This window comes from Mesoplodon mirus (assembly GCF_964341445.2).
Source record: "Mesoplodon mirus genome assembly, chromosome: 11".
NCBI classification, from domain to species: domain Eukaryota; kingdom Metazoa; phylum Chordata; class Mammalia; order Artiodactyla; family Ziphiidae; genus Mesoplodon; species Mesoplodon mirus.
Window position 1 is genome coordinate 24,632,803 of NC_138987.1, and position 15,362 is coordinate 24,648,164.

The window sequence follows — 15,362 nt, forward strand, 5'->3', positions numbered from 1 at the left end:
GGGTCCTCACTCCCAACCAGTTAGTAAGCTATCAGACTCTAAGATCTCATTCTTAGGGTTTGCTTCTTAGAACGACATTCTCTTCAGGACTCCCCACCTCAGGGGTCTTTCCAAGCAGCAGGGCACAGGACCCTTCAGCTTTTAGACCCTTAACCTCTCTGTTCTAACCATCTCTTATCTTCTCCTAGTCTGGCAGTAGATTTCCTTATCTAGGGCTTATTTTCCCTTTCCCCAATTTCCCACAAATATCTTTACAATAACCAAGTCCTCTTCAAGGTTAGTGCTAGGACCATAGACTCAATACCTATAGAGTGAAGCAGGCCACATTGTATTTTATGACAAAGACACATTTTAGATGTCAACACAAAGAAATAGTCTCTACTTCCACAAAGAACTATGCGGTATCATTCAAAGTTCTTAGTTGCAGTCAAGAGAATCCACTCTAGCTTAGGTGGAATAAAATTTAGTAAAGCATATTAGTAAGCTTTCAGATTCCTTGGGAGGACCAGATCTGGACATTCTACCTTCAGTAAAAAGGCAACAGAGAACATATTATATCATATCACTAGAATGTTCTAGATAAAACAAAGCCACTACCAATGCTTGTCTCTAGGTACTAATTATGTTCCAGAATTCTGTCACAGAGTCACAGAGGAACCAGCTGCCTCCACCATTGCATGTGTCATCATTTGCATTGCCATTTCCCCTGCATACTGCGTCCTCCTCTTGTTACTTCCTTTGGCACCTAAATCTCACACACACACTTCTGATTTGGCAGAGTCCATGTCGTAGCTAACATCATAGCTACAAGAGAGCATAGGAAAAGTAGTTTTCTTTGCTGGTAAGGCAGAGCTCAAAATATCAAGTGGCAGTTAGACATTGGGCAACCATAAGTGATGGTTGTCTACTTCTTATGATTGTTCATAGTCTAGTTTTTATTTTGCTTCTTCTGATAGAGATATGAGTACAAAACATGTTTTCCTTTCCTCTTAACTTTAAGGAAAGCAACAGTGCTAGTGTAATGTTAAATGCCAACTGAGCTCAGTGTTGGGGTGACAATAGATAGTGGTGGGGACTGTAGTTAAAAGGAGAGTCAATTATAGCCATGAGACAATGTGGACCTAATAATTCCAGACTTTCAGTTTTCAAAATAAGCCAGAAATCCAAGTGTTTTTGTTTGTTTGTTTGTTCATTTTTGGAGCAACCTCCTGACTTTTAAACTCTGGCAATTAATCCAAATTCTGGGGGAAAAAAACCCCAAAACTCTATACATGCATCATACCATACAAAAAAACATGTCTATGGGCCAGATGTGGCCATTGGGCTGTTGCTTTATCACTGTAGCTTAGGGTTTTGCAATAAGCAAGCATAGAGTCTAAGTCTTTTTTCCCTGCTGTCCATTTTCCCACCGGACCTCCAACCAACCAAGAAGACTTGTCTTCCCTGTGTTGGACTCCAGGACTGGGGCACCCAATATGTCTGCCTGTGTGATCTCCCTTTTCCTCTGAGTCCCCTCCCTGGGTCACAGGTCTTGACTTGATCACTTCTCTTCCCTTCCTACTCGATCCTATGTGGATCTTTCTTTCAACCTTGGTTGTATAGGAGTCTTTCTGCCAGTTTCCAGTGAGAATTGTTCCACATGTAGATGTATTTATGATGTGTTCATGGGATAAGGTGGGGGCGGGTGGCGAGTTCCACATCCTCCTGCTCCGCCATCTTTATCCCCTTCTTATCGTTCCCTGATTCGGTAAGGAGCACTGACTCTCTGCTTTTATGAGGGGACAGGAAAGGGTGAAATTCCAGGAGGAAAACAAAAACAACAGAGGTTAACGTCTCAAAATCTGTGAAACTGGGCTTCCCTGGTGGCGCAGTGGTTGAGAGTCCGCCTGCCGATGCAGGGGACGCGGGTTCGTGCCCTGGTCCGGGAAGATCCCACATGCCGCGGAGCGGCTGGGCCCGTGAGCCATGGCCGCTGAGCCTGCGCGTCCTGCTCCGCAATGGGAGAGGCCACAGCAGTGAGAGGCCTGCGTACTGAAAAAAAAAAAAAAAAATCTGTGAAACTATGCTGGGTACTAGGGATACTTGGTTCCTGACTTTATGAGTTTATAGTCTACTGGAAGAGGCAAATGATATCTTAAAAAAATACACCAAAACAGGTACTGTGAGAGTATTGGCTGGGTGGGAGTTAACTAGGTACATTTTCTTGAGATCCTTTGGAATCTGGAGCACTGAAAGCCACACTGATGAGATCCTATTTCAAATCCTAACCTAGCTCTGGGAGTCAGACTTTCAGTCCCTCCTCCTTCCTTTGGAAGTTTCCATTTATTGATTATTTATCAAGTGCTTTATAAACTTTATCTTATTTAGTGCTCACAATAGTTGTATCATCCATTTATGGAACTGAGGCTCAGTTAGGCCAAGTAACTTGCTCAAGGTTACACAGCTAATAAATACGAGACTCAGCATTGGACCAGGACTGCCTGACTACAGAGCATGTTCTGTCTCTTTTTTTTAATTGATTTTTTTAATTAAATGAAAGATTCTTTAAATTCTACTGTGCTTTATAATTTTCAAAAGTTTCACACACATGGTTTCATATAATCCCATAATATCCCTTCTTTCCCTCTACCCCTATATTTCCCCTCCCCCTTTCCCTCTCCCCACTGGAACTACTAGTTTGTTCTCTATATCCGTGAGTCTGCTTCTTTTTTGTTTTATTCACTAGTTTGTTGTATTTTTTAGATTCCACATGTGATATCATACAGTATTTCTCTTAATCCCTCTTCAGTATTGCTTCTCTAGAACCTTTAAAAAACATCTATTTAGGTGACGTACTTAATATTTTTAAGGTGTTTTCTGATTAGTTCCTATGTAGGAGCAGGCTTGATATCAAATCTGGATTATGTTTTCACCTCACCCACTGCAACTGGGTGACTCCTGGGCAAGGTTTTTTGTTTGTTTGTTTTTTGAGTTTTGGTCTTCTGAGCTGTAAGAAGGGGATAAATCCTACTTCTCAAGATTGTTTTGAAGATCTCTCCCTCTCTCTCTCTTATGGGGTGCCTGCAGTGTAGAAGGTAGTCAACATCCTTCAACTTCCTTCCTTCTTCCAGTAGAGCGGCTCGATGATTATGTGAAAAACAACCTAATGTAAATGTGAGCCTTTGGAAGGCAAATTAGAATACTGTATTAGTCTGCTCTGGTTGCCAAAACAAAGTACCACAGACTGGGTAGAAACTTATTTTCTCAGTTTTGGAAGCTGGAGCTCCAAAATCAAGGTGTTGGCAGGCTTGGTTTCCTCTGAGGCCTCTCCTCTTGGCTTGTAGATGGCTGCCTTCTTTCTGTGTCCTCACAGGACCTTTACTCTGGTGATGTGCTCTCCTGGTGTCTCTTTGTGTGTCCAGGTTTCCTCCTCCTGTAATGACACAAGTCATATTGGATTAGGGCCCACCCATATGGGCCCTTATTTAATGTTAATTACTTCTTTAAAGGCCCTTTCTCCAAATACAGTCACATTCTGAGGTGCTGGGGGTTAGGATTTAAGTAAATAAAGGGACTTCCCTCGTGGTCCAGTGGTTGAGACTTCACCTTCCAAGGCAGGGGTCCGGGTTTGATCCCTTGTCAGGGAACTAAGATCCCACATGCCTTGTGGCCAAAAAACCAAAACATAAAACAGAATCAATATTGTATCAAATTCAGTAAAGACTTTAAAAATGGTTCACGTCAAAAAAAAATCTTAAAAAAAAGAGTAAGTAAATAAACTTTTTAAAGTCATAAAATGATCTTTAGTTCTACTCAATTTGTGCTCCATATATAGAACTCATTACCTGCAAAACAAAACCAAATCTCCATGATTACTGGAACATTTGAATTGGAAGTATAGTTCTGCAGGTACTTAAAGGCCAGTTAGCGTATTTTAAGCAGTTGTAATCCTGGGGCTTGATTGTTTACTGGACAGTTGTTTTTGTGAACCGTGGGCCTGTACTTGTCTAGTATATAAAGAGCTAGCAGCCCAGCCCACAGACTGCAGCTATCTGTATTTGGAGAAACAGCAACAATGAATGTCACCCTAGAAAGAATGAAGATTCTCTGATCTAAAAGACCAGCTGCAGGCAAACATCAATAGAAAACCAAATATGATAAACAGCACGTATGCATGATTGAAGTCCTCTACTTCATAAGAAGGGAGTTCCTTTTTCTCATTTATTCTTTTAACCCCAAACCCCTTTAAAAAAAATAGCTTGTCACTGGGCAGGGGTGAATAGATGCTTCCCTCTGTCTGTAAAAGCTGTAAGTCAGGAGTGATGCCCAAAATTGATCCCTCAGTTCCATTCAGTTGACTAGGGATTCGTGAGTCCAGGCACCATGATAAGCCCTAGGAATAAAGATGAGGAAGAAATGGCTCCTGCCCTCAACATGCTCACAATCTATTGGAGAGAACTTCATTCATTCATGTTCTCAAATCAACACATATTTACTCCACACCTACTGTGCTGAGGACAACAAATAACTAACTCCATGTGATAAGTGCACTAATAGAGGAAAGTATAAAACACTTCGGCAGGATCAGGGACGGTACAGTCCCTAACACTGAAGCAATACCTACTCGTTTACTGGTGGTAATATTTTCCTCTTGGTAGTTTAGGCTCATTTAATCTTAACAACAGCTCTGTGAGATAAATATTATATTCATTTTACAGATGAGGAAATGTGAGATTCAGCAAGGCCAAGCTACTTGCCCAAAGTCACACAGCTAGTATATATGTGGCAGAGCTGGCAATCAAACCTGGGTTAGCTGACTGCCACAAAGCCTGGTTTGTTCTATTAAGCAGGGTGAGGTAGTTCGGAATCTTCCTCTCTGAGCAACTTGGCTGTACAAGGAATGTCTCACCATTTTTCTGTTTTTAAAACAAATCAAATCTAACTCTGGGGGAAGTGAAGTTTCAGTTGAAATAGGGGTGCCCCTCCTGCCACACCCAGGATGTGCAAAGGAGTCACAAACAACTCTGGAACTTCCTCTAGTTGTTGACCCATGCTCATTCCTGGTCCCATGGTCACATGAAGCCTGGTGACTCAGCTGCCACTTCAGGCAAGAGAAACTGAAACTGAAGGAAATCTACTCCCATGCTGTGTGTCCTCCCTCTGGAAGCTCTTAGGACATCCCAGGTGGCACCATGCACTCAGAGGGTGCTTGTGTTGGTTCAGGTCCTCTAAGAAGCAGATGCTAAAACTGGAATAGGTGCACAAGAGATTTATTGAGGGAAAAGGGAAAGGAGCTATGGGAGCCTGGGAGAGCATTCTGACCACCACGCTATCTGCATAAGAGAGAGGGAAAGAAGAAAGTTTAGATAGGAAGAGTCTCAGACTCCACCACGGTACTAGGAAGTTTTGGCAAGGCCACTGGGGAGTCCTGCCTCTTGCAGGAAAGGGTCTGCCTTAAATCACTGCTGTGCTCCGTGCTTGCTGGAGAGCAGCCTGTGACAGTGTGGTCCTCGAGCCAAAGCCCTGGTGCACTCAGAGCACAGCAGCTGGGTCTGTCTTCAAGTAAGCTCCTCAAGACCCCACCGTGCCTGAGAATGTTAGTCTGTATTACTTTTCATCCAAAGCATCTGCATGCATATAGAGAGATGCTAAGCTTGTGAATGGTAACAATTTTATTAATAGCAATAATACTGCTACTCACCATGTATTAATAGAAAGCTCTTTTATGTACCAGGCACTGCACTAAATAATTTACATGCATCATATCATTTAATCATTAAAACAACCTCATGAGATAGCTATGATCGTTAGCCCATTTTAGAGATGGTGATTGTTATGAACTGAATTGTGTCCCCCCCAAATTTGTATGTTGAAATCCTAATTCCTGGTACTTTTTTGTGTGTGTATGTTGGAAAACAGTTTATTTTTAATAAAGATAGGAAGGAATTACACTGAAGTATTGATACTTATCTCCATGTTATGCAATTATAGGCAGTTTTTCTGCTTCTTACTTTCAGATAAAACACAAAAGTATAAACTTATTTTTATAACCTGATAATTATTATAAAAAAGGAAAAAGTGAACAAGTTGAATAGTCAGCGTCTAAAGAGGAACTAGCTCATAAAACTTAAATGTTTAAACACACTACACAGTAAATAAGTTCTTACCATATATATAAAAACATCAGCAGATGAAATTTGTAGTATCCCAATAATTGCAGCCCCCAGCCTTCATCTAATCCCTGGTGAGGAATATGTATTTGGAGATAGGGTCTTTAAAGAGGCAATTACATTAAAATGAGATAATTAGTTTGGACCCTAATCCATGTGACTGGTGTCCTTATAAGAAGAGGAAATTTGGACACAGAGGGACACAGATATACATAGAGGGAAGATGATGTAAAGATACAAGGAGAAGACAGACATCTACAAGCCAAGGAATGAAGCTTCAGAAGGAAGCTAGACAATACCTTAATCTTGGACTTCTGGCCTCCAGAACAGTGAGAAAATAAAGTTTTGTTGTTTAAACCACTCAGTCTGTGGTACTTTGATATGGCAGCTCTGGCAAACTAATACCAGAATATTGTGGCTTAGAGTGGTCAAGTAACTTAGAGCCAAAGTCACAAAACTGGCACATGGGTGAAACAGCGTTCAGCTTCTCTCATTCCAGAGCCCTTTCTCTTAAATATTCTCCTCTACTGGGTCATCCACGGTGACTGGGCTACAAAATAAGAGATGACAAGGTGACTCAGGAACATCACTGGGACAGAACACAGCCTGGTGAGCTGGGAAACTCACATGAAAGGGAACTTGGCTGGACAGGCAGGAGAAAGGCTTCACATCTTGCCCCTACCCTTTACTGGCTCTGTGGTCTTGGCCAATCCACTCTTGCTTTCTGAACTACAGTTATAATTTGTGTCAAATGGAAGCATTAGATTTCCTGTCTCACTGAGCTGTTCTAACCATAGAATAAGATCATTATATGAAAGTGTAGGGAGAGGAAAGGGCAGAGGGAAGGAACTGAATTTGCTTCATACAAATATTAGTGTAGTTGTTATATATTATCCATGTTTTAGTGAATATTAATATTATTATAATAATGTATCAATATTAGATAATCACATGAAAGGGAACTTGGCTGGACAGGCAGGAGAAAGGCTTCACATCTTGCCCCTACCCTTTACTGGCTCTGTGGTCTTGGCCAATCCACTCTTGCTTTCTGAACTACAGTTATAATTTGTGTCAAATGGAAGCATTAGATTTCCTGTCTCACTGAGCTGTTCTAACCATAGAATAAGATCATTATATGAAAGTGTAGGGAGAGGAAAGGGCAGAGGGAAGGAACTGAATTTGCTTCATACAAATATTAGTGTAGTTGTTATATATTATCCATGTTTTAGTGAATATTAATATTATTATAATAATGTATCAATATTAGATAATCAGTTTTCCATGCTATTCAAATTATATATGTTCTGATGCCAGAAATTCATGATGACCACTGGGGCTGCACATTATAAACAGTTTTATGATCCAAATAACTCTTAGATGTCAATATAAATGGCAATAAATGGCATTAATGCTCAGCCCAGCAGAGTGGACTCATTGAATGGTTATGAGGATTAATGTAATAAAAATAGCTGGCATATATTGAGTTTTCACATGTGTCAAGTTCTGTTCTAAATGATCTAATATAATAATTCATTTATGACAATCCTAAGAACAATCCCATGAAGAAGAAACTATTATTATAATTCTCAGGTTACAGATGAGAAAACTGAAGCCCAGAGAGGTTAACTAGACCAAAGTCACACAGCTAAGTAAAAAGAAGAGTAAAATTTAAAACTAAGGGACACTGGTTCCTAGACTGGACATAGATTGGAGAAGAAATGCATCCAGGACGTCACCAAGTTTTTTGCCTGAGCAACCAAAGGAACAAACTTGTCATTACTTGGGATGGGAAAGACTTCAGGAATTAATTTCTTTTAGGGGAACTCAGTTTGGATATGTTAAGTTTTAGATGCTGATCGTGTGTCCAAGAAGATGTAAATAAGTCTAGATATGAAAATTGGGATATGCATGGTATCTGTAGCCCAGAGGCAGAGTGAGGTGACCCAGAAAGTATAGATAGAAAACAAAAGAGATCTATGAACTGAGTCCTGGGTATCCAAGTGTTTACAGGTTGAGAAAGTAGGGAATCAGCTTAAGGGATAAAACAGAAGGAGTGGTCAGGGAATTAGGAGGAACACCAAGTGAGTGTGGTTTCTGTGAAGGAAACAAAGTAGTCAAGGAAGAAAGAGTAATCAGTAGTGTCAGGTGATGCTGATAGGCTGAATAGACGAGGACTGAAAATAGCCTTTGGGTTGAGCCACGTAGAGGGCATTGATGACCTTAAGAAGAACAGTTTTGGTGGACAGGTTGGGAGATACCTGGTTGGAGTGGGTCCAAGAGAGAATGGGGAAAAGGGAAGTGAAGACAGTGACTTCCAAGTTTTTTTTTAATAAAAGGAAGGTGAGAAATAGGGGAGTAGCTGAAAGAGAAAGTGTTTTTACTTCGAATTTTAATGTGGGACAAATAAGAGCATATTTGTAGACAATAAGAATGATCTAGTAGAGAGGAAAAATAATTGATTAAGTATGGGGGTAGGGATTTCCTTGAGTAGATGAGAGGCGATGAGATCTAGTGCCCAGAGAGAGAGGTTGGCCTTAGCTAGAAGCATGGACAATCATAGAAAAAAGGTAGAACGAATTAGCATAAATGCAGGAAGGTAGATAGGTACACAGGGAGGTTGCTGAAGTTCTCTTCTGATTACTTCCATATTCTTGCACATTTATTAAGCTACCACTCTGAGCTCACACATTGAAAATGAAAGCTCTTTTTCCTGTTTTACTATTGCTCTTCACCTTGATTTCAACAAAACCTACATCATCCAGCAATTATAGCTGCTTGTGTATGTGTCTTTCTTTCCAAACAGCCTAAGAACTGAAGAAGGGCAGAGACCATGTCCCCTTCTTTATTGTTCCCTAACACTCAGCACAGTGCCTGTCACACAGTAGGCACTCAATAAATATTTGATGAACTGAATTAAATCCAGTACATTTGCTTCTCTCTACATGTGCTTTAACCTCATTTGCTTGAGTCATAAAAAGCTACCAAGATTATCTCTTCTGTGAATTGGTGGGCAAATTATTTGTGTTTCAGTCTGGTCTGTATTAGCTATTAGTGAATATGATACTCAGGAAAACGTATAAGCTTTGCTTATTTTTACAAAGACTTGGAACTTAATTGGGCATCCTCAGAAGGGTTACAGTATGTGAGAGGATGCATACAGCTCCTTTTATAATTGACAGATTGTGTTCAGTTTGCCCAATTACTCTTTTCTTTAAAGAAGAGAGTAAATTTACTGTAATAGACATAAAATAATCTGAATTTATAGAACTCAGTGAGAAATCCTACCATCTGGTCAAAAACTGTCAGAGAATCACCTCCTTAGAAGAACCACCTAAGGAAGAAAGGATACACAACCAGTTGGTTGTGTGCTGTGATAGAAAATGTGTATCCCTACCTCCATCTAGTATTTTATTAAGACTTAGAAAAAAAAGGAAGAAAGAAAAACATCTGCATTTATTTTCTACTGTATATCTTTTTAGCAAGCTTCAAGTCACATTAATATTAAGGTCAAACATAATAGTTAGCTGGGTCATGCAATGTGGATGAAGTCTATGGATACTCTTTCAGCAGGAAGTTCAGTAAACCATATATATATATTTTTTTAATTTATTTGTTTTATTTATTTATTTTTGGCTGGGTTGGGTCTTCGTTGCTGTGCGTGGGCTTTCTCTAGTTGCGGTGAGTGAGGGCTACTCTTCATTGTGGTGCGTGGGCTTCTCAATGTGGTGGCTTCTCTTTGTTGCCAAGCACGGGCTGTAGGTGCATGGGCTTCAGTAGTTGTGGCATGCAGGCTCAGTAGTTGTGGTGCATGGGCGCTAGAGCACAGGCTCAGTAGTTGTGGGACACGGGTTCAGTTGCTCCATGGCATGTGGGATCTTCCTGGTCCAGGGCTTGAACCCATGTCCCCTGCATTGGCAGGCGGATTCTTAACCACTGCGTCACCAGGGAAGTCCCAAGCATATTGTTGAGGACACAAACTCTGGACTTGGGCTTGCATCCCACCATAGATGACTTAGCTTCCTCATGTATAAAAGGAAAAGATAACACGATCTACTTCATGTGGTTGTTATGAGATTAAAACAATTTAATGCCTATAAGGGTGCAATATGATATCCAGAATATCAGTAATTTTAGCCATTATAATTTATTTTAGTAATAATGATGATGATGACGTTAAAAAATGCAGGCTGCATCCTACTCTGGGTTTCCTTTTTTTTTTCTTGGTACACTTTTTCTTTTTCTGTAGTACACTTTGTTTTTTTCTGTAATCCTGGTCTTTCTTCTCTGCCCATTCTTTTTCCACTGTAGGAAAATTGATGGGACCAGTGAGGAAGAAGGTAACATTGAGCTGAATGAAGAAGGAAGACCAGTGCAGACGTCCACGCAGAGCCCCCCACTCTGTGACTGCCACTGCTGTGGCCTCCCCAAGCGCTACATCATTGCCATCATGAGCGGGCTGGGATTCTGCATTTCCTTTGGGATTCGGTGTAACCTTGGAGTTGCCATTGTAGAAATGGTCAACAACAACACTATATATGTTGATGGAAAACCGGAAATTCAGGTCAGTGTCTGTCTATGGTGAGAGTTCTTTCGGCCATGGCTGTATTCATGTTTTAAATTCTTAAAATAAAACACATAGGATTATAAAGGAAGCCCATCATTTTAAAATACAGATATAGGTCTTCCCTGGTGGCACAGTGGTTAAGAATCTGCCTACCAATGCAGGGGACATGGGTTCGAGCCCTGGACCAGGAAGATCCCACATGCCATGGAGCAACTAAGCCAGTGAGCCACAACTACTGAGCCTGTGCTCTAGAGCCCGCAAGCCACAACTACTGAGCCTGCATGCCACAACTACTGAAGCCCGTTCACCTAGAGCCCGTGCTGTGCAACAAGAGAAGCCACCACAATGAGAAGCCCGCACACCACAATGAAGAGTAGTCCCACTTGCCACAACTAGAGAAAAGCCTGCGCGCAGCAACGAAGAACCAATGCAGCCAAAAATAAAATAAATAAAATAAATAAATAAATAAAAATAAAGCAAAAATATAAAATAAAATACAGATACCAAAATATTTAAAAATCGAATTTGTGATATAGAAACACATGGGCTTCTTTATGATCATGTCAGATGACAAACTCTAGCAATGGGTCTAATAATTACTGTAATTTTGAAGTCTGAAGGAGAAGCAATAGTTTGAGATAGCAGCAACAACCATCATGTGATATGAACATATTTATAAATTCCACTAGTAACAGAGTCACAGGTACTGATAAATGACTGGGGTTTGTTTCCTACATTCATAGTTACAGGAAATGCTAAAGTTTAGTTAGTGGAAATAAAGATGCTGATTTCTCCCCATTCAAGTTCATAGATCCACATGGTTCCATCCACGGACTCCAGGTTAAGAAACCCCAGTAGAAAGGTAAAGCATGGGGCAAGCATCAAGAGAAGGAAGCAACAAGTAAAGTGGGGTTAGGTCTTGCAGAGCCTGGTAAGCCATGAGGGGAGATAGGGGTGGGCTTTAAGCAAAGAAATGGTATGGTCAAATCCATGCTCCAGAACAATCACTGTCCAGCCAGTCATCTCCCAATGGATTGGGATTGGAGTGAGTGGAAGCAGAAGGCCCAGTTCAAAGGCTGTTGTAGTCATAAGCACTTAAATGCTTTAAGCACTCTGATGTCACTTAAATAGTATTGTTTTTATGAATCACTGGAAAGATAAAATCTGGTTTGTTTTTTAAATGGTAGGCCTAGAGAAATATTGAAATTATGGGAGAATAAAACGAAAATATATGCCCAGTTGATACCCAACATATACGTGTTTCATTGTATTGAATACACACACAGGAGTGACACATGTGGAAATCCATCTGTTTGCAGAGAGACATCTAATAGTTCTCTGGTCCCTGCCCATATTTGGGGAAACATTTATTTGTTTATTTATTTTTAAAATTTATTTATTTTATTTATTTTTGGCTGTGTTGGGTCTTTGTTGCTGCGCGCAGGCTTTCTCTAGTTGTGGCGAGCGGGGGCTACTCTCCGTTGCGGTGCATGGGCTTCTCACTGCGGTGGCTTCTCTTGTTGCGGAGCACGGGCTCTAGAGCGCATGGGCTTCAGTAGTTCTGGCACACGGGCTCAGTAGTTGTGGCTCATGGTCTCTAGAGCACAGGCTCAGTAGTTGTGGCGCATGAGCTTAGCTGCTCTGCGGCACGTGGGATCTTCCTGGACCAGGGCTCGAACCCGTGTCCCCTGCACTGGCAGGCGGATTCTTAACCACTGTGCCACCAGGGAAGCCCGGTAGGCAGATTCTTAACCACTGCCCCACCAGGGGAGCCCCGGAGAAACATTTAGATCAGAATTTTCCAAACTGGTGTCTGGAAATCATTGTTCTGTAGGCTGTGCTGTAAAGAAGGTGTCTTATGAACTGGGAGCCTTTACTGTGTTGTGTCCTATGAGAATCTCCAAAAGGGAGTGTGGTGTGCATTGTTTCCTGGACTTGATTGCAGAATGCTTTCTTTCATGCCACATGTGTTTCTTGACAGAAACTGTTCCAGCATTACCTGGAACAGTTTCTGTCAAGCACTGGTTTAGGAAAATTTGATTTCAATTCATTAAAAAGAAGTCTTTAGTTGGCCGGCAGATTTTTTGGGTTTTTTTCCTTTTCTTTTTAACTAAGAGATTATTCTGCCAGAACAAAAGGGTACCATGGAGATTCTTCTAACCATTCTCTTTTTGATGCCACAGCTGAATCTGTTTTAAAAGGATATCCTGATTGTTTATTTTGAGGCGGGGAGGGAGGGCAGTAGAGGTGTGAGGGAGCATGTCATGCATTTTAAAAATAAAGAATGATGTATATTAGTGAGGTTTCAGGTGTGTATCACATGCATTCTGGCAGCCTTTTGTGAGCAAGGGCAGCTAATTAAACTTGTCTGCTGAGGCCCGCATCAAAATGATATGCTAGTTTGCAGTTGTTTGTTGCCTGAAAAGATAGGCCTAGGTCAACAGAATTTGCTTGGAGGTATATGGAAAAGACATTTTGATAAACTTAAGGAACAATGCTGTGCGTGCTCTCTAGTTTCTATGGTTTTGCCCTCTGGAGTCTTAGAGAAACTGATTAAGATCTAAAATATGCTTTACATCATTTTCCCTGGCCTTATAAGTAGGAGTTTAGTAGCATTTCAGAAGTTCCAATTTATAGCAGGCCATTTCTCTCGTATCCAAATAGAACAAAGCTTAGATATCATCTGAGCATGTTCAACCCGATGACAAAGATTTCACTAAGTGTATTACAAAAAGCTCTCAATGGCTGGTATATTTGTTTGGTTGGTTTTATGGGAGAAAAACTAGATATTTTGCACTGAGATATTTTAAAATCTTCATTTTCAGCAGAGGGAGAGAAGTAAGCAGTGTGAATTGGTAGGTCTTGCAAATAAGTGGCATATATTCTATTAGTGGTATAAAGGGTAGTTTTAGTTGATGTGTGAGTAATCATTTTTAGTTTAACAATTATGAGTTTTAAAACACGTGAATCACTTAGAACAGTGTCTGGCATGTGGTGAGCAATAAATAACTAAAGTTTGAGCAACTTTGAGATTGGTTCCCATTACCCTCAGGAAAAACCCAAACTCCTTCTCATGAATCATGAGCCCTGTAGGGTTAAGAAGAATTGGGCTTTGGAATTGGCCAGACATGGTTTCAGACTTGACTCTGTTGTTTATTAGCTCTGGGATCTTGAGCAAGTTGCCCTTCTGTCTTGGTCAGGGATTGCTGGTTGCAAGGAATAGAATTGCAGGGAAACCAGCTGAAGTTAAGAAGGAAATTACAGTGGGGCTATAGGGGATCTCACAAAAGTGAAGGGCAGAAAGCAAACCTGCTGTGTATGTTTGTGCAGTCTGCACCCTGGACAGGGGAGCCCAGCCTGAGGTGGGACTAAAATCCAGGCTGTACCTTACTGTGGGGAGGAAAAGGAGCCAGGAAGGGCAGAGTGGAGCTGGACCTCATGGGAACTAGGAAATGCTTAGCTTAGTCTCCAACTCGCTTGCTGTGCAGTGTCTTGCATCTGCTGCTCTCTGAGTCTGCTCCATTCTCCCAGGTCTCTCCATGGACTGTTGTTTTTGTTTTTTCCCTTTCTTTTTTTAAAAGAAATTTATTTATTTATTTTTGGCTGCGTCGGGTCTTAGTTGCTGCACACAGGCTCTTTGTTGCGGCGCACGGGCTTCTCTCTAGTGGTGCCACGTGGGTTACCGAGCACGTGGGCTCAGTAGTTGCATTGCATGGACTTAGTTACCCCACGGCATGTGGCATCTCAGTTCCCCGACCAGGGATCGAACCTGTGTCCCCTGCATTGGAAGGCGGATTCTTAACCACTGGACCACCAGGGAAGTTCTTCCTTTTTCTTTAACCATGGCTTCTCACTGCCCTCCAAAGCTGAAGTTCTTTGAGCCGTTGCCTTGCTGGGGAGCTGACTTACTTGGCCCTGACTCCAGTGGGACTTGTTTCAATTCAAGTGTTCAGTATTGTCTAACTAGAATCTCTGGGTTCAGATTAGAGAGAGAGAGAGAGAGAGAGAGAGAGAGGGTGAGTGAGAGAGAGAGAGACAGGTGGGCTGGGTCCAACCCATGCCTTGGCTCCCTCTACTCAGGTGTCCAGTCACAGGGGAGAGGCCCATGGCTCTGGGGGAGGAAGAGAATCCTCTTAGAAGGAAACGTGTGTAGGGGGCCAGGAACTGGCATTTCTAGCAATTCTTTGGTAATCCTCATTGCCTTATTGTGAAATGGGAATAAAAGGCCTGCTTTACAGATCAAATGAGATAATCTGGCACCAATTTATTAAAGACCTATATTACTTTCCTAAGGCTACTGTAACAAATTACCACAAACACGGTGGCTTAAAACAATAGGAACTTAGTCTCTCATATCCGGGGAGACCAGAAGTCCGAATCAAAGTGTCAGCAGGTCCACACTTCCTCCAAAGGCTCTAGGGGAGGATCCTCCCTTGCCTCTTCCAGCTTCTGGTGGCTCCAGGCGTTCCTTGGCTTGTGGCAGCATCACTCCAATCTCTGCTTCCGTCTTCACATGGCCTTCTTTCTGTGTACCTTCTCTTATGTCTCAAATCTCCCCCTGCCCTTCTCTTGCAAGGACACGTCTTTGGATTTAGGGCCCAGCTAGATGATCCAGGAAAACTCATCTCAAGATCCTTGACTTTATCACA

At 41.6% G+C, this 15,362-nt stretch overlaps 1 protein-coding gene across 3 annotated transcripts in view; it reads left to right on the plus strand.

Moving 5' to 3' along the window:
- Positions 1-15,362, plus strand: part of SLC17A8 (solute carrier family 17 member 8) — a gene marked incomplete at its 3' end in the record, with an annotated part of 50,844 nt that overhangs the window by 7,998 nt on the left and 27,484 nt on the right. For 2 of the 3 annotated variants that reach the window (XM_082635624.1, XM_082635625.1), the window contains exon 2: positions 10,458-10,710. In XM_082635624.1, coding sequence (XP_082491750.1) covers positions 10,458-10,710 — 253 coding nt within the window. Of the gene's footprint in view, positions 1-10,457; positions 10,715-15,362 lie in introns of all 3 variants that reach the window. The other variant, XM_082635623.1, reaches the window with a different exon arrangement.